Source organism: Phacochoerus africanus, chromosome 4, assembly GCF_016906955.1.
Source record: "Phacochoerus africanus isolate WHEZ1 chromosome 4, ROS_Pafr_v1, whole genome shotgun sequence".
Lineage (NCBI taxonomy): Eukaryota > Metazoa > Chordata > Mammalia > Artiodactyla > Suidae > Phacochoerus > Phacochoerus africanus.
The window spans coordinates 59,682-77,440 of NC_062547.1; the positions used below are offsets into that span (position 1 = coordinate 59,682).

Sequence of the window (17,759 nt, forward strand, 5' to 3'; positions counted from 1 at the left end):
GTCGTGTACAAAGTTCCCGGCCTGCCCCGCGCGACGCGGCGCCGGAAGTGAGTGAGCACTTCCGGCGGCCATTCCGGCGGCCAGACATCTCTGCGGTAGCGCTGTCCCGGAGGCTTCTTGTCGTCATGAAGGACGTACCTGGCTTCTTACAGCAGAGCCAAAGCTCTGGGCCCGGCCAGGCCGCCGTGTGGCACCGTCTGGAGGAGCTCTACACAAAGAAGTGAGCGCGGAGCCTGGCTCCCCCACCCGGGATAGGAGGGGGAGACGGGGGAGGCCGGGACATCGATGGACTGAAGGCGCTCAGACCCGTGTGGGGAGAGTGGGGACAGGCTGGACTGAGGAGGTGTGCTGAGGAAGCCGGCAGGCAGGGCCGAGGAGCAAGAGGGGTAATAACCCACGAGGACTGAGGTCAGAGGGTTCACTGGGGTTCACTGCTTTCCAGACCAAGGGTCTGTGACTGAAGTGTCAGAACTCCCCTTCCTTGTTGTCTTACGAAAAGGGGGGGTCAGGGCTGGCCTGTGATTTTAGGTCTTGATTCCAGTTGAATAAGCAAAACACCCTTTCAGGGTCAGGCAGCCATACATTTTAGATGACATCCTGGTGTTTTATACTTAGCGTTGTCATAGTGTGACTGTATTTGTGGTTATCTTTCTCAACTGTCTGGAGCAGATAAACCAGAGGCCAGTGGCCTTTTTCCCCCTCTTTTGATTCTGCCTTTGGTTACACGCTGGGGTGCATCTACTTCTCCCCTTGCCATGGTTCCTACTTTTCATTGCATTTCATACTGAGCTTTATGTCCTAGAGAAATCTCAGAGTTGGGGTCTGTTTAGAAACCGGCTGCATTTCAGAACAATTAAATTATCAGTTACTAAGTCCGAATCTCTTTTTAAGTGAATAAATTGCTAGCGTTGGGTTAGCAGTGTTCCACAAGAAGATACACCTCTTGTACAGCCTTCCCATTAACAGCCCTACCTTTAGCATAGTGCCTTTTACATAGTATTCAAGATGTGTTGTGATGATGCTCAGCAGCCCTTTGCTCTTAGCAATTTTTGAAAGCCAGTGAGCCAATGACTGCTTGTGTTGTATAGCACTCTGTATTTTTCTTTCTTTTCTTTTTGGGGTTTTAGGGCCACACCCACAGCATATGGAGGTTGCCAGGCTAGGGGTCGAATTGGAGCTGTAGCCGCTGGACTATGCCACAGCCACAGCAACGTGAGATCCGAGCCACATCTGCAGCCTATACCTCAGCTCATGGCAACACAGATCCTAACCAACTGAGTGAGGCCAGGGATCGAACCTGCGTCCATATCGATACTGGTCAGATTGGTTTCTGCTGGGTCACAGAGGGAACTCCCACACTTTGTATTTTTCAAAGCTTTTTATTTGTATCCTTAAAAATTAGTGTTTGGTTTCAAATGTGCCGTGTTGTTCCAGAGGTTTTCTGTATTAGCACATTCAGTCCTTCATCCTGTTCACAGACGAGGACACCGAAGCTTAGTTTAAGCTCCTTCCCTTAGATACTTAACTAATAGGTAGAAAAGCCAGGATTTCAGCCTAGATATGTATGATTGGGAAATCCTTGTTTCCAGTCGAATCTCACAGTAATCCTTTGAGGTAGGAAAGATTCTCCACTTATAGCAAAGAAAACTGAGTGGTAGATCAGTGATCTAAGTGATCTAAAGTGATCTCAGAGTGACCTAACCATTGAGTATCTGAGCCAGGAAAAAAATTCAGCGTTATTAGCACCTGCTTTAGCATTCTTCTGTTACATGGTGGAGACTGGCTAATCTTTGCTATTTGATAGGACCGTCAAGGGTGAAGATGTCTGTGACTGGATGCTGGGTTATAGGTCTCAGAAGCCTTGTGTTTTTCAGGTTGTGGCATCAGCTGACACTTCAGGTGCTTGATTTTGTGCAGGACCCGTGCTTTGCCCAAGGAGATGGTCTCATTAAGGTAAATAATTGGCCATGCTAGGTCAGAGTATATAAATGTGCTCACGTACTTTTAAAATAATGGGTGGGGAGTTCCCTGGTGACCTAGCAATTAAGGATCCAGCGTTGTCACAGCTGTGGCATGGGTTCGATCCCTGGCCCAAGAACTTCCACATGCTGCAGGCATGGCCAAAAAAAAAAAAAAAAAAATCAGTGGGCTTTACAATAATAATATATAACCCTGTTCAGTAATCACTTTATGCCGGTTAATTATTCTCAGTGCTTTACTCATTTATTCATTTACCTCTTGTACAAACATTGGGAGGTAAGTACTGCTGCTGTCCTATTGTTTTGCTGTAGAGGCAGACACCGGGAGATGAGAGACTTGCCGTAGATCACAGCTAATAAGTGACAGAAGAGGATTCAAACACAGACATTCTGGCTTCTTCTCAAATCCCAACCTCAAATGCTGTTTCTTAGCGTGCCCCGTATCTTACTCTTTATAGACTTTTCTTTAACTGTGGAAAACTGTTAGAACGGCCATCACGCCTCTTCCCTCTCCCCCACTGACTACTTGTTTGCTGGAACACTTTGTCCTGGGCAGTGTGACAGTGTGCTTCACTTGGGGGCAGAGAGGCTCGGAGGGGATGCTCTTGGTATCCTACTGCCTTTGTAGTAGAGCACTTTTAGAATTTTGTCAGCAGAAAAACACACTCTGCCCCAGCCTTTCCCAGATGCCCTGGCACCACCCCCTGCCCAGTCCCCAGATTTGTTCACTGGTAGCCTATGCTTCGAAGTCTTTGCTGAGCTCTTTCTCTTTGATGCCTTTCTCTCGGACTCTGAATGAGAAATTTACACCTGAATTGGAACTGAAAGCTGGTTTGTAATGATTGTTTGAGTTACTTGCCCTGCATGTGTTACTTTGTGCGCTCACCGTGAAGCTCACCACCTTATTACCCCACCACCTGGGCTTCTAAGGGTTGCTTTGGTTTATATCCATCAGTTTGACAGTTTGCTGCTCAAAGGAACTTGTAGTCATCCTGGAGATTTTGCTGGGCGTGTTGTCTTCTGGAATGTTTGGGAAATTGATAAATTAGAGCTGTCTTAATATTTGTTCCCTAAGATTCTGTGTCGTAATGATAGATAATTGACAGTTGTTCATCTCTGTTCTTTGCTTTCTTGTCTTTAAATCACTTTCTGCTCATAGCAGGATATTTCCGCAGCTTTATGGTAACATGACACTTGTTTAGGTCAACAGATTTAAGTTTACTATTTAAACTTAACATAAACCTTTAAAAATCGAACAAAATTGCCTTCAAAAATTGTTGTGACCCAGCCCTCATCACTTTCAGTTAGGTAGTGTTGACGAAAATTTAATTAACTATCAAGAAGGGAAAAGAGAATTTTATTCAAGCCAAACTGAGGATTATAACTCAGGAGACAGACTCTCAGAAAGCTCAGAGAACTGTTGTACATGTTGTGACAGACCAAGCCCCAGTCAAAGGCGCAGTCATGTACTTTTTTTTTCTCTTTAGGACCATACCTGCGGCACATGGAGGATCCCAGGCTAGGGGTCAAATTGGAGCTGTAGCCTCTGGCCTACACTACAGCCACAGCAAGGTGAGATCCAGGCCACATCTGTGACCTACACCATAGCTCAGGGCAACGCCAGATCCTTAACCCACTGATTGAGGCCCAGGGTCGAACCTGTGTGCTCATGGATGCTAGTGAGATTGGTTTCTGCTGAGCTACGACGGGAACTCCCTATCATGTACATTTTGAGACAGTAGTTCATCAAAATGGCATACTGATATTTTATATAAGGTATATCAAGGATTCGTAATCCAGTTAAACTCTCACAAAGAGAGCAGCAAGTCACCATGACCCCCTACAGTGCTGGAAGTTACATTGTCAGATAAAAAGGGGAAAAAAACGGATCTTTGAGGTGGTGCAGGCACTCCCCCATCTCTGAAAGAGTGAATGGTTAGGGCCCATGCACTGTGGGAGGGAGGGAGGGAGGAGGCCCGAAGAAGGGTTTAATGTATAATTTTTCTTGTCCTGCCTTAAAATATAAATCTTTGTTTTTAATATATTTTAACTTTAAAGTTTATGTAGTTTTAAGTTTTAATATAAATTTTAGTTCGTCAATAGTGTTCACAAATTTGCAGTCACCAGAAATAATTTTGACTTTCTAGACATGGTGGACTTTTTGCCTTAGAGGGCTTCTATTCTTAAGGTAATTTCATAAATTATAATAGATGTCAGAAAAGTTGAAACATTCCATCTTAATGATGATGTTTCAAATAGTCCTCTGTAAAGAAAAAGCCATTTTATTAGGATGGTGCTTTGCTGGGTTCTTGATTTAAATGTCTAACTGGCTGCTACAGGGACAGATGGCAGGATTTTCCTTTTTTCTGCCTGAGCATATGTATTCACCACATTTCCTCTCCCGGAGACTCTTCCATCTTTCTGCTTTCGTGTCCCCGAGGAACTTGGACGCTCCTTATCCAAAGTCAGCCTCGTCCGGAGGCTCTGTCTCCCAGCTTTGCCCATACCAAGCACTTCCTGTGTCTGCTCAGTTGCCCAGCCATAAGCTCAGAGGCCATAGTCAGCTCCCCTTCTCTGTGCCGCCCACACCTGAGCAAGTCTGGCTCAGGTACCTGCAGATCTCTCTCAGACCCTCTGCCCGTCCTCACCACCATTGCTCACTCACACTCTTTTTTTTTTTCTTTTTTGTCTTTTTCTAGGGCCACACCTGAGGCATGTGGAGGTTCCCGGGCTAGGGATCCAATCGAAGCTGTAGCCGCCAGCCTACGCCAGAGCCACAGCCACAGCAACACGAGATCCAAACCGCATCTACAACCTACAGCACAGCTCACGGCAACACCAGATCCTCAACTCACTGAGCAAGTGAGGCCAGGGACTGAACCCAAAACCTCATGGTTCCTAGCCGGATTCATTAACCACTGAGCCACAACAGGAACTCCCATTGCTTGCTCACACTCCTTTCTTGACAACTAGTAGCCTCAACTAGTCTGTCTCCCTCAGTCTTTTCCCTTGCTGTCCTCTCTGCCTCCAGTCAGGTTTCTGAGAAAAAGGTGTGGTTGTGTGTCTACTGGTTTAGCCTTGACTTTAGGACAGAGACCAAGCCCCAGTGCCCCCCACTCTGTTTCCTTCAGAAGTACTTCTAAAACATAATGCAATTTTTACTTCAGCACTTTTGCACATGTTCGTTCTCTCAACTGCCCCCTCTCCCACATCAAATTTGTCCTCTTCATTCCTTAAACTCAACTATCCTCATTTCAGAAATAGCCTTTGAAAGGTCTCCTATTGGCTAATCGAGCCATGTGCTTTTTTCCCTTGCTTTTCTTTTTTTTTTTTGAGGTCTGCACCCACAGCTTATGGAAGTTCCCAAGCCAGGGATTGAATCAGAGCTGCAGCTGCCGGCCTGCACCACAGCCACAGCAATGCCAGATCTAAGCTGCATCCAAGACCTATGCCATAGCTCACAGCAACGCCGGATCCTCAACCCATATCCAGGGGATGTGGGCCAGGGATCACACCTGTATCCTCATGGGTGCTGGTCGGGTTCGTTACTGCTGAGCCACTCGGAGACTCTTTCCTTGCTTTTGAATTCGGTGTTGTCATCCCTGTGTCTACAAGTCTCTTTTCTCTACTAGGCCAGAGCTATTATCTAACTTGTTCTATGTCTCTTGTGCCCAGCAAAGAGGCCGAGTAAGTGCTCAGGTGTTTGCTGAATGGCTCATATGTTTGGTTGGGACATAATTAGCCTGCCAACTTCTAACTTCTCAGGTAGTGAACCTTTCACGTTCATAGTCTGTCTGTCTTAGACTATGGATGAATGGAGGATTGGTTTAGGAGAGTCTCAAGGCAGGGTTCTAATTCCAACGGTCAGGGGAAAGAAAGCCCATAGAAACAAAAACCCAGCTTCAGCAACTTATTGGTGATTATTTATGTGAACTTAATAAGCCCCGGTGTGGCCCTCGTATCATTCAGCAAACATTTATGCAGTGCTGCTACATGATGGCATCACTATATTGTTTGAAGTCTTGATTTTGCCAAATGAAAAGCGTCCTGTAATTACCTTCCTTGTTTTGGTTTCACAGCTTTACGAAAACTTCATCAGTGAATTTGAACACAGGTAAAGTCTTTTGTCAGTTTTTGGTTTTAAAAATGGATACATTGATATTTGTTGATATTCAAAGGGTGGCGGTTTTTCTTTCAGGGTGAACCCTCTATCTCTGGTAGAAATCATTCTTCATGTAGTTAGACAGATGACTGGTGAGTCTCACTTTTCTCCTAAGGGAGGGGGTCTACCTGGTAATTAAAATGATCTTGAAGTATAAATTAATTGAGCTTCTGTGTTTTGATAGAAAATATCAGATTCTAAGTTTCATACTTTGAGGTCTAACCCTAAAGGTTATCCCACCTGAAAATGTCCTGGTTGCTAGAAACCAATCTGTGAAAATACTCTGCTGGTGGTTCTTCTGACTTTGTCCTCATTTCTAGATCCTAATGTGGCTCTTACTTTTCTGGAAAAGACTCGTGAGAAGGTAAATGTGAAGTTGGCAGAATATGTGGGACGTGTAGCTTGCGTCTGGTCACTGTGCACACCTCTAGAGACCACGCCTCTAATGTGTCTCGGGCGTGCAGGTCAAGCCAGTGAACGGGTGCCTGGCGTTAGCCTGCTGCCTACACCTCTGAGACGCCCATGTTTCTGATGCCTTTAGGTGAAGAGCAGTGATGAGGCAGTGATCCTGTGCAAAACTGCAATTGGAGCTCTGAAATTAAATATCGGGGACCTGCAAGTTACGAAGGTGAGATCGAGTAGTATTTATCATTGTTTTAAACTGTGGGGGGGGGGGAGTCCTAATTTTCTCTTTAACTGTTTATTTTTAAATAACTTTAAGTTACAGGAAAGTTGCAAAAGTAGCGCAAAGAACTCTGCTGTACACTTAGCTCAGATTCCCATTGTTAATATTTCACCACATCGCCCCGTCAGTCTGTGTAGTTTTGGGTTTTTTTTTCAAAACCATTCGAGAATAAGTTGCTAATGTGATGCCTGTTACCCATAAGCAGAGAGTTCTCCCCTGTGTGACCATGGCACGTCCATACAGCAGGAACCCACACAGCTCCAACTGGTCCACAGCACATGGGTTCCCACAGCTCACCTCTGACAAGCCACAAGCTGCTCCCACACCTCTCTGCTTTCTGATCGTTGTGGAAGTTTTCTGCTGTGTTCATGCCTTTCTGCCTTTGACTTTAGTGTAGTTTGGGGACAGGTGTGGATATGTGCACATACTCAGCCCACCTTATTTAAAAAGACTTACGTGTGTTTATTTTTGGTTTGGTTTGGTGGGTTTTTGATAACCATAATATTAAAGAATATTTGAGGGTAAGTGTTCATGTTCTTACCGCCCTAAAAAAGTTACTTTGTATTGCTTCTTATTGCTTCTCTGCATTAGCCTGCCTGTGTATTTATTGTATTTTGTTTTGAAATCCTTAAGGCATCCTGAAAGCTGTCAAATACTATAAAGCATGTGCCCGCGCCCCTGGCTGGTTTAGGAATAGTTTAGCATGGATGCTCCTGGGCCCCTCAGACCCTTTCCTCCCGCAGCAGTGCTATGCTGGTGTTTCTTGTGTGCACACACTTCCTGGACTTCACCAAGTGGGAGAGGGAATACCTCTAAAGGACATGTGGTAGTGTTTTCATCTGCTGGCTTGTTGTTGGGTTTGAGAGTTGTCATGCTGATGTAACCAGTTCACCCTTATTGAAGGGATTCAGGTGATTTTTCCATCACAAACAATGCTGCTGTCGGCACTTCTATGCCCAGTTCCCGGTGTACATGGTCAGAACCTCCAGGAAACTGCCTGGAGGTGAGACTACAGGTGTCAGGTGTGTGCTCTCCACCTTCACCAGATGTTGCCAGATGTTTCTTTGCGGTGGCTCCTGCAGTGCCGTATCTCCAACCCTTGGTGTTGTCATCCTGTTGAGCACTTGCCCGTCTGTTGAGATGACGTGGTATCTTACTGAGGTTTCGTCTGCCTTTCTGGGGCGACTGCTGGTGCAAGGAATATGTCTCCACTTCTGTAAAATGCCTGTTAGTGTCTTTTCTTTTGCGTGTTTTTCTGTGTTGCATGTCTTCTGTTGATTTGTAAGAGGTCTTTATTTAGCCTTGGTCGTGTGCCCTGCTGGGTTCGATGTGCTTTAAATTTTCTCTCACACTCTGTAGCTTGTCTCCGTTCCTTTACTTTTTTTTTTTGTCTTTTGTCTTTTTTTGTTGTTGTTGTTGTTGCTATTTCTTGGGCCGCTCCCGCGGCATATGGAGGTTCCCAGGCTAGGGGTTGAATCGGAGCTGTAGCCACCGGCCTACGCCAGAGCCACGGCAACGCGGGGTCCGAGCCGCGTCTGCAACCTACACCACAGCTCACGGCAACGCCGGATCGTTAACCCACGGAGCAAGGGCAGGGACCGAACCCGCAACCTCATGGTTCCTAGTCGGATTCGTTAACCACTGCGCCACGACGGGAACTCCCTCCTTTACATTTTGACGAACTGAAACATTCCATTTTTGTGTCAGGTTTATCAGTCGTGGCCTATGCTTTTCATCTTGTCATGTGTCATTTGAAACATGTTTCCAGTTAAAAAGAAAGGCAGTCTTGCTTCCTGTTTGTAGGAAACAATTGAAGACGTGGAGGAAATGCTCAGCAGCCTCCCCGGTGTGACGTCCGTTCACAGCCGTTTCTACGACCTCTCCAGCAAATACTACCAGACCATCGGGAACCACGCTTCCTACTACAAAGACGCTCTGCGGTTTCTCGGCTGCGTAGACATCAAGGATCTGCCAGGTAACGTGGCCGTTAAAGCCCATGTCGCACGAGCTGCTTGCTGACACAGTGTAGCAGCTGTGAGGTGCTCGAGGCAGCAGGTCTGAGAAGTCACTCAGGGATGCCCATTTCTTTTAGAAGAAAGGCCATGCTTTGAGGTGGGAAGAGTCGTTTAAGCTTAGACTCTGCCTGGTGCTCGCCTTCACTGTTTAATTCAGGTGAAAGTGAGGCTTCCGCTTCAGAGCCCCTTGCTGTTCCTTCTCCAGGTCCTTACTGTTGCCTGGGTCAGAGGGCTCTGTGAGACATGCAGAGATGTGAGTGCCTTAACCCCCTGCAGGGCAGAGGGCTTGGCGAGATCCTGAACCTGCAACTCTTGCCCTGAAAACTGCACCGCTAGACCTAGGGGAATAAATTACAAAACCTTTCAAGGATTCGAGGGTGGAAAGAAAAGTGACCCGGGACTTTTTGGAAAAGTGCAAGGAATATGCTTTTAGAAAAGATATTTTAGCCTATTTCAGCATATCTTCGATGTTTTTCACAGTGTACTATTGAAGCTAAGGGGAACAACAACTAAAATTGTTGGTGCAGTTTTAATTGCTGCATCTCGAGAAGAATATATTGGCAAAAGCACCTAATGGGGTTCCCGTTGTGGTTCAGTGGGTTATGAACCTGACTTGTATCCATGAGGATACAGGTTCAATCCCTGGCCTCACTCAGTGGGTTAAGGATCTGGTGTTGCTGTGAGATGTGGTGTGGGTCGCAGATGCGGCTCAGATCCCAAGTTGCTGTGGCTGTGGTGTAGGCTGTCAGCTGCAGCTCTGATTCGACCCCTAGCCCAGGAATTTCCATATGCTGCTTGCAGACGCAGCCCTGAAAAAAAAAAAAAAGGAACTAATGTCAAGAGAATAAGGAAACAGAAGGTAGGTTAATTCAAGTCAAAGAGGCTAAATTTGGCAACGCTGAGGTGAATAAGAGGGGGTCTGCTTCCCACCACAGGCCAGGAATGTGAGGAGCTTGCTCCTCCAGGCAGGAGGCGGGCCAAAAACAGAGGCAGGTCCGCAGATAGTTGGGTAAAAATAGGTAATGATTGCCTTTCCCGCAAAAGCCATGTATGTGGGGCTAGGCATGAGGACTCTGAGTCAGTCCCGAACTTTCAAGGGGGGTAACCAGTGTGAGGGCTTTGTAATACAGCCGGTGCAAAGAATGATTTCTGGGCTGTGTACGTGAGGTGTCCAAAGCTGAACGGGACTGGTTCTCATCGCTGGGGTGTAACTGGAGGCGTGTTTTTCCTCAGTGTCTGAGCAGCAGGAGAGAGCTTTCACACTGGGACTAGCAGGACTTCTCGGCGAGGGAGTTTTTAACTTTGGAGAACTCGTAAGTGACCCCGGGGTCCAGATTCCTCCACAGAGGGGAGACTGCGACTTTTTGTCAGCTAACCGAATCCATCCTCCAGCTCATGCACCCTGTGCTGGAGTCGCTGAGGGACACCGACCGGCAGTGGCTGATCGACACCCTTTATGCCTTTAACAGCGGCAACGTAGAGCGATTCCAGACTCTGAAGACCGCCTGGGGCCAGCAGGTCAGTCCGGGAGGGCTGGCTGAGCACCCTAGAGCTGTGCATCCTCATGTCCAGTCACTGAGCACTGGGAGCCCCGGGAGATGGGAGACTGAGGTCACCCTGCCCTCGTAGAGCAGACAGTTAAGTAGCCGATGAGTTACCATCGTGATGCTCAGGGCGATAGACAGAGCTTCACCTGTGCTGGGTGGAAGGAAGTCACCAGAGGCTTCCTCGAGGAAGGACTGCTCTGTGCGTGACCTTAGTAGCGAGTGGAAATTAGCTAGTGAAGAGTATGGGGAGAGCATGTTCAGCAGAGGAGGAGGAAGCTTTCAGTGTGTTGTCGAACTGAGGCAGGGCACGTGCAGTGGGTGAGTGATGGAGCGGAGACGTCACTGGGCGGGGAGGGGGGTCAGTGTGGGGGAGGAGTGGTCGGAGGGAGGGAGGGGGCCACTGTGGGGGGGAGTGGTGTGGAGGGAGGATTCAGCAGGGAGAGGGCGCTGGGAGAGGGAAGGAGCCTGTGAGGAATAGGAATTAGGGAGGAGAGTCCTTAACAAGGACTTGAACTGTAACAGTAAGTTTATTCTTTTTAAATGCAAGTATTAGAAGCAAATATTACTACAATGTTGATAGGAATTATGGTTGTATTACTGCGTTTGTACTTTTCTGGAACTTTCCATCTTTTCAAAGTTCAAGATAACATTGCAGGATTCACACATAACAGCACAGAGTAGAAAATAATGAGCTGGGAAGAGGCAGAAAGCACATGCAGCCAAACTAACAAGGCTGGCGTGTTACTGTCTCCAGAGGGGAGAAAAAAGGTGCCTCTCAAAAGAAAAATGGCTCACCGTGGAGGCCTAGAGAAAAGGAGGGCGCTCAGAAGTGCCTGCGGGGGAGGGCCCTCCCGATGACCTTGACTTATCCACGGCCTGTGGCCGAAGGGTCCCTGTCAGGGCTGCCTGTGTCAGACCCTTGAGTAAAGGAAGCCACTCTGCACAGTTTTGTTCTGTGCTCGGCAAGTAACTCCTTGATCCACTTGTAAGGAGCCTGTACAGGTTGTGCAGAAGGCCTATCCTGCTTCTCGTGGCAGTGCTCCTTTATGTGACAGTGAAAAACGCGCTTTCAGTTCAGAACAAGTCTCTGGACTTTAAGAAGGATGTTCCTCAGGCCCCACTGACACCGAGCTGATGGAATAGGCAGCACGCCCCAACCCTTAGAGCAGCAGCTGTGCCCTCCCTGCCCTTCCTTGTAGCAAGAACCCTTTTGAACACCTCTGTCACCCTGTCGTCCTGTCCCCTGGTGTTTGTGATGATAGCACAGGTTTACCTTGTCTTGGAAACTTCTAGGCCTTCAGCTAAGCACTCTTCTCATGATTTCCTGAGAAAAGTAAAGTTCAAATCACTCGAAGCTAATAATGAGCCTCAATGATCTAAAGTGTAAAATGTTTGGGCCAGCCCAGTTTCTTTTTGTTCAGTTGACTGTTCTAGAAAGAGTTTTAAAGCCCAGATTAGGTAACTCGTGTCTTTTTACTTTACAGCCTGATTTAGCAGCCAACGAAGCCCAACTTCTGAGGAAAATTCAGTTGCTGTGCCTCATGGAGGTAAGCAAGACCCAGGAGCTACTTTGTGCTCTGAGACTCTGCAGGTGAGGCCGTGGGGTCCCACGTATTTCAGCCCTGCCCCCTCTGCTGCCTTTCTTCTTCCTCTGCTACCACTTGCTTTTTAAAGTTTGTATCTGGGCCTCAGCCTCAGAGATGTGTTCTCTGACCATCTGTACTAAAGGAGCTGTCGCTTCGTTGAACTTACCGTTCTCTGTCTGCATGCTCATCTGTCTTTCCCCATTGGAATTTAAGCTTCTTGAGAAAAGGGTCCCGTGTTTCTGGCTCTCGATGGTATCGCCAGCTCCGTGTACAGCCCTGGCACATGGCAGCCTCAAGTGATGAATAGTGATTATTGTAGAAAGCTACCGTAGGAGTTCCCGTTGTGGCTCCGCAGTAATGAACCCGACTGGTACCCATGAGCACGTGGGTTTGATCCCTGGCCTCACTCAGTGGGTTAAGAATCTGGCGTTGCTGTGGCTGTGGTGTAGGCCAGCAGCTACAGCTCTGGTTCCTCTAGCCTGGGAACCTCCATATGCCACAGGTGTGGTCCTAAAAAGACCAACATAAAAAAAGAAAGAAAAAACTACTGTATACAGGTATTTCGTCTTCTTATCTAGGAATTGACATCTTGCTAATATTAAAATTTTAGTATGTGGGGTACTGATAAGATCTATATTTTCAAAGCAAGTATTGGCAAAAACATCCTTATCAATCAGTTCCCTGACAATATTAAAAAAATACTTAATTAACAGAAATTTTTTTCAGATGACTTTCACACGACCTGCCAATCATAGACAACTCACTTTTGAAGAAATTGCCAAAAGTGCCAAAATCACCGTGAATGAGGTATATTCTTAGACGTGGGGTATTGTAGCAGCAAGGCTGCTGGGATCAGGCTGGAGGGCTCAGGACCCTAACCCTAGACTCAGAACACAAACAGAAACAACCTTGCTCCCCTCGTGTTCTAGAACCGGTGGGGTCCACTGCTGTGGACGTGGGGGCCTCAGGGTGTCTTACACAAGCCCCTCTGCACAGGTGGAGTTGCTGGTGATGAAAGCCCTCTCAGTGGGACTGGTGAAAGGCAGTATTGATGAAGTGGATAAGCGGGTTCACATGACCTGGGTGCAGCCCCGCGTGTTGGATTTGCAACAGGTGATGTTCCTGAAGTGCATAATTGAGCTTTGTGGGTGTTTTTGGATTGGATCTGTGCTATCTTAGTTTCATTTGGGTGGAAGCCATTTAGGAAGAAGGCATTGTTAGACGAGAGTTCAGAGAATGAATTACCGCTGTAGGGACTAAGGGCTTTTCAAAGAACCTAATTTAATGCAAGCTTGGGGTTTGAACCCTGCATTTAAAGATTATTGTGACAATAGTGCTGGTTGTACTGGTGATGCCTTCTAATCTTAAAATTGGTACTCCGATCGAATATGTTCCTGAGTCTGTGATTTGAGCTCAAATCCATCTTGTTCGTGTTTGCCGGAAATTTAATCCTGTGGATTTCCCCCGTTCTTGCCTGTTTTCTTTCATGATAAGCATTGATTGGGATAATCCCATCTCACACACCCTTCTCCCCCAGCTCTAATGGCCTTTCTGTTCGTGCTCCCCCAAGAATTAGCTGGAAATTCAGGACTGCCCCATCGGGGCCTCTGCCTGCCAAGTGCCTTAACACCATGTGGGTCCGGTTTGCACGCAGATCAGGGGCATGAAGGACCGCCTGGAGTTCTGGTGCACCGACGTGAAGAGCATGGAGATGCTGGTGGAGCACCAGGCCCACGACATCCTCACCTAGGCCTCTGCCTGCACTTGGCTGCGGAGAGACGTTTCGCCGCCGACGAACCTGGCGGCTGAGGAGATCTGCATTTAATTGGGGTGGGGGCTGGGACTCAGTTTGGACTAGGGACTGTTCTCTCTGTGGAAACAGGCCTATCACTGACGGGGGCGCCCAGCCACAGGCAGAAGCCTCCTTGGTGGATGTCACTGGAGCCTGCAGTGGCGAGGCCCCACTGGGGCTCCAGCAATGTGGCAGGCAGGTGCGTGGGTGCCCCTGCACTCCAGGGTTGCTCTCTGTTGCGTCCACCCTTGTGAACATCTTTTCCAGTGTGGTTTGACGGTGTTTCTATAATAAATGCCTTGCTCTGTTCTCCTGGTGGTTCTGTTTCCTTAGATGGTCAGGCATCTGCCTACAGTGATCAAAAGCAGGGATGGAACCCAGGGAAGGCTTAGTGGGGATTTGGCCTGTGTTCTCCCCTCCCTCTTCTCCAAGAACACAGGAGCCAGGGCAGGGCTAGTGCGGAGGGCGGTGGGCACAACAGCCGTGGAAGCAAGTCCTGTCTTTATTGTTGCTCAGGGAGATGTGGTATCTGGTCCCTCTGACAGGTGTCCACCCTGTCACCACCGAGCCAGCAGCTCGTGTGGCCCAAGAGCCCTGGTGCTGGGTGTCTGGGGGGGGGGGGGGGGGGAGGGGGGCGCACATGCACACAGAATCACCAGGTGAACCTTAGAAGTAAGGAAGCTTTAATCCCGTCTCCAGTCTGCCTGGAGCAGTGACGGTGGAGCCTTCATGCTGCGGAGCTTCTCTTGTAGTGATCCAGGTGGGACAGGACCCAGCCGGCAGGGATCAGGAAGCTCAGGAACGTCACCGAGAGCCCGATGGCCTGCTCCTGGGTCGAGGAACCCCACATGAGTCTACTGGGCCCAAGCTGACCGCCTGTCCCCAGGTCCCAACCAGAGCGGACGTGGAGTGAGGCTGCCCCGCCCCACGGCTCCCATCAACCCCTTAGCCCAGCCGTGTTTGTTCCATCTGCCCCAGACAGACCTCTGGGTGTCAGGCGGAGAAGGCCCGTGAGGTGTGAGCAATGGCCTCTGCAGCCATGAGGGAGGACCTCCTGTGCAGAGACCAGGGTGAGCAGCCTTGGGCTCCAGCTTCTGGGGTGGGACTCTTATCACAGCCCCGCCCCCTGCCGCAGAGCCTGGCCTGTGCCTTGACTTTAGGCTCCTTCCCGCCAGGCCATGTGCCCCTTCTAGTGCTGTGGACACGGGCAAGTCAGGTGTGCTATTATTAAGCTGCTTGGAGCAAGTACAGGAGGACGCGTTCTCTGAGCGGCAGTCCTGTGGGCTGCCGGGGTGGGATTCCCTGCTGGGCTGTGCACCTGTACGCAGAGGTCCCCCCAGGACCCTGTACCCTCGGTGGCTGCACCAAGCTCTGAAGCACCAGCTCTGCTTCACTGGCCTTGTTTCGGTATAGCCCAGACCTGCAAGTGAGTCCAACGGGTTGGAGACCCGTCCTTTTTCAGACTTTCACTCCCATGGGTTTGAGAGCAGTGTTGGTCTAGGACAGAGCTAGTCCTATGACCTTGGGAAGATGACCTTGTAGACCTTGGCTTATACTCGCTGAAAAAAGATAGTTGTTGAGCTTGCCTAGAGCCCCAGAATCACAGGTTTGCAGGTTCTCCTGTGCACTCACTGACCCTCAGAGCAGCCCGCCCTTCCCCTCCAACAGGTGGTGAAGCTCAAGTACACCAAGTGCCCTGACTTCAACCATTAGTACCTGTCGTTGGCCAGATGGCAAGTGGGGTCCTGAGGGCTGAGCCCCCACCCCTGACCCACTCTGTGGGCTGCTTTGAGAGGCTGGCTTGCAGGCAATGGCTGCAGGGACCCCTCTCCTGGACTTGGGACCCTGATCTGGCAGAGGGGCTGAGACCCACTATAAGCAGGCCTGAGAGGGCACCCCTCTCCCCTCCTGTGTCTCGCCCCAAAGCCACCTCATCTTGAGAACATCTGGGTACTGTCCACTTCCCCTGCCCCTGCCAAGCCGCCCCAGCCCCAGCCCCAGCCCCAGCCCCAGCCCCTGCTGCTTTGGAGGGACCTACCGTCGGAGAAGTGGGTGTTCTGGCTGGCTTGGCATAGATGTGTGCCTTGGGGACCACCCAGCCCCCCAAGGGGGCTTGCAGCAGCCGGACAGTGGGGGCCAGCCTCAGCATGGTGGTCGGGCCGAGCTCCTCCCTAGTCCAGTGAAATTCCGAATGTCCGCTCACTGTGTCCTTTGCTGGTTTGGCTGTTGGGGCTTTTTATAGCTCGAGGAGACAGCTGCAGCTGTCCCCTCCTGTCACAGGGATTGGCAGGAGGAAGCCTGCTTGGAACTGGGAGAGAGGGGGGCCTCAGACCAGCAGCCTCCATGCCCAGGCCCTGCTGTGGACCGTGAGGGGCTTGGAGCCCCTTGCAATGCAGGGAGGAAAGGGGCTCTATAAAGGAGCAGGACCAGCAAGGTCAGGTTTGGGTGGACAAGAGGGGAAAGTGACATAATTTGAGGGCAGCACCACGTAGAGCTGCTTTCAAACTGCACCTCAGGAGCTCCTGCCTGAGTGGCCCAGCATCCTCCACCTTAACTGCAGGGCTGCCTGCTCCATCCTGGGCACAGCCCATGGAGGTCTGAGCGACCTCTGCCTCGCGTGGTGGGCTGTGGAGGAGGTTCAGCAGACACTACGAGGGTCTGCTCCAGGCCACAGGCAGGCAAAGGCACCAGGGACTGGTGTGCTGGATCAGGATGTGGCACCAGCCCTGCCTGCACGCCTCTCACTTGCGCAGGGGACGGCTGCTCATTCCTTCCCACGTGGCCCCGTGCTAGTCGTTTGTTGTCCTGTCCTCCAGGAGACATCCACACCTTCCTTCTGCTGTGAAGACCCTGCTGCTAATTTCCCTGAGAGAATGGGAGTTACCAGAGGAGCCCGCTACCCCACCTCATCACTGCCCTGGAGAGCAGTGGGCCTGCTGTGCCACCCAGACAGCCTGTGCCCTGCGCCCTCAGACCCCTCCTGCCAGACGCCAGAGGCAAGTCCCAGTGTCTTCTGTTCTCTCCTGGGTCGCTGGATGCTAAACCCCTGCTTCTCCCACCTTGTCCAGACCCGGCCTTACCTCTGGTGACTGCAGGACCTTTGCAGTCTCCACACAGCAGCCCGGGCACGCCTTCCAGAACACTCGGGTCTTGGCACTGCCTCTGCCCGGCACGCCAATACGCCCCCAAGACCTGAGTGGTCCGATACCGCTTGCCTCGCCCCTCACCTGCTCCCCTACACCTAGTACAGGCTTCCTCCCTTGTCCCAGACGCACCGCACTCCGCCGTGTGCTGGTGCCTTAGCCTGGGAGACTTCCCTGGTGTCTTCATGGTTTTCAGATCACTCAGGACCTGATCAAATGACATCACCTCAGACGTGTCTTGTCACTGGCACGTCAGCCCCACGAGGGCAGGGACCCCACCATGGAGTTGTTAGGGCCGAGAGCAGGTTTCGGTCACTGTTGGATGGATGGAGGGCGAGGTGAACAGTGGACAGCTGGGCAACCACGAGGGTGAGAGCACCTTCAGGTCTGTGCCAGGCACCGGTTAGACTGGAGAGCTGCAGAGTCAGTCAGAGCCAACAGGAAACTGTAGGATCACACGCCACCGTCAGAATGGCTCCAGAGGCTCTCAGTGACAGTGATGGAGGCACAACCTGCAGGGTGCTTGCCAGCGGTCTCCGGACCGGATCAGCGTGCCTGCAAGCCCGGGAGCCAGGCGGCCCCGGGACATCTGAGCTCCAGATTCGGCCACGGTCTCCTTCCTCCCAAGAGGCCGTCACCCCCAGCCGGTCTGCGTACAAACGGCGAGCCGGGGATGTGACCGAGTTCCACGAGGAGCACCATTCCCCTTGGTCTTCCCCGGAAGCCATGCTTGCTGTACATGGGAATTCACCACCGGGCTCCCTGCCCGGCCTCCCAGGGCCCAGCCTGCCTGGCCTCCTGTGACTTGGTTTCCCAGGAAGGAGCCGCGGCCCGGGAGGCCCGAGGAGGG

General features: G+C 50.4%; 2 protein-coding genes across 2 annotated transcripts; one reads left to right on the forward strand and one right to left on the reverse strand.

Moving 5' to 3' along the window:
- The first annotated feature begins 36 nt into the window (after positions 1 to 36).
- Positions 37 to 14,075, forward strand: PSMD13 (proteasome 26S subunit, non-ATPase 13). The gene is made up of 13 exons (XM_047774773.1): positions 37 to 220; positions 1,875 to 1,953; positions 6,059 to 6,093; positions 6,178 to 6,233; positions 6,462 to 6,505; positions 6,683 to 6,769; positions 8,630 to 8,801; positions 10,075 to 10,154; positions 10,234 to 10,359; positions 11,873 to 11,935; positions 12,701 to 12,781; positions 12,971 to 13,087; positions 13,629 to 14,075. The coding sequence occupies exons 1-13, from the start codon at positions 126 to 128 to the stop codon at positions 13,722 to 13,724; spliced, it is 1,131 nt and encodes a 376-aa protein (XP_047630729.1). The 5' UTR covers positions 37 to 125; the 3' UTR covers positions 13,725 to 14,075.
- Positions 14,076 to 14,432: 357 nt separating this feature from the next.
- LOC125124752 (cytochrome c oxidase subunit 8B, mitochondrial) lies at positions 14,433 to 15,994 on the reverse strand. Its single transcript, XM_047774793.1, has 2 exons — positions 15,805 to 15,994; positions 14,433 to 14,595 (listed from the first exon to the last, which is right to left on the reverse strand). The coding sequence occupies exons 1-2, from the start codon at positions 15,913 to 15,915 to the stop codon at positions 14,494 to 14,496; spliced, it is 213 nt and encodes a 70-aa protein (XP_047630749.1). The 5' UTR covers positions 15,916 to 15,994; the 3' UTR covers positions 14,433 to 14,493.
- Between the last annotated feature and the right edge of the window lie 1,765 nt (positions 15,995 to 17,759).

Coding starts and splice junctions, on each gene's coding strand:
- LOC125124752 (XM_047774793.1), bottom strand. CDS start 15,915: ATGCTGAGGCTGGCCCCCACTGTCCGGCTGCTGCAAGCCCCCTTGGGG. Junction 14,596..15,804: donor GAACACCCACTTCTCCGACG/GTAGGTCCCTCC, acceptor TCCTCGACCCAG/GAGCAGGCCATCGGGCTCTC.
- PSMD13 (XM_047774773.1), top strand. CDS start 126: ATGAAGGACGTACCTGGCTTCTTACAGCAGAGCCAAAGCTCTGGGCCC. Junction 6,234..6,461: donor TGTAGTTAGACAGATGACTG/GTGAGTCTCACT, acceptor CCTCATTTCTAG/ATCCTAATGTGGCTCTTACT. Junction 12,782..12,970: donor CCAAAATCACCGTGAATGAG/GTATATTCTTAG, acceptor CCCTCTGCACAG/GTGGAGTTGCTGGTGATGAA.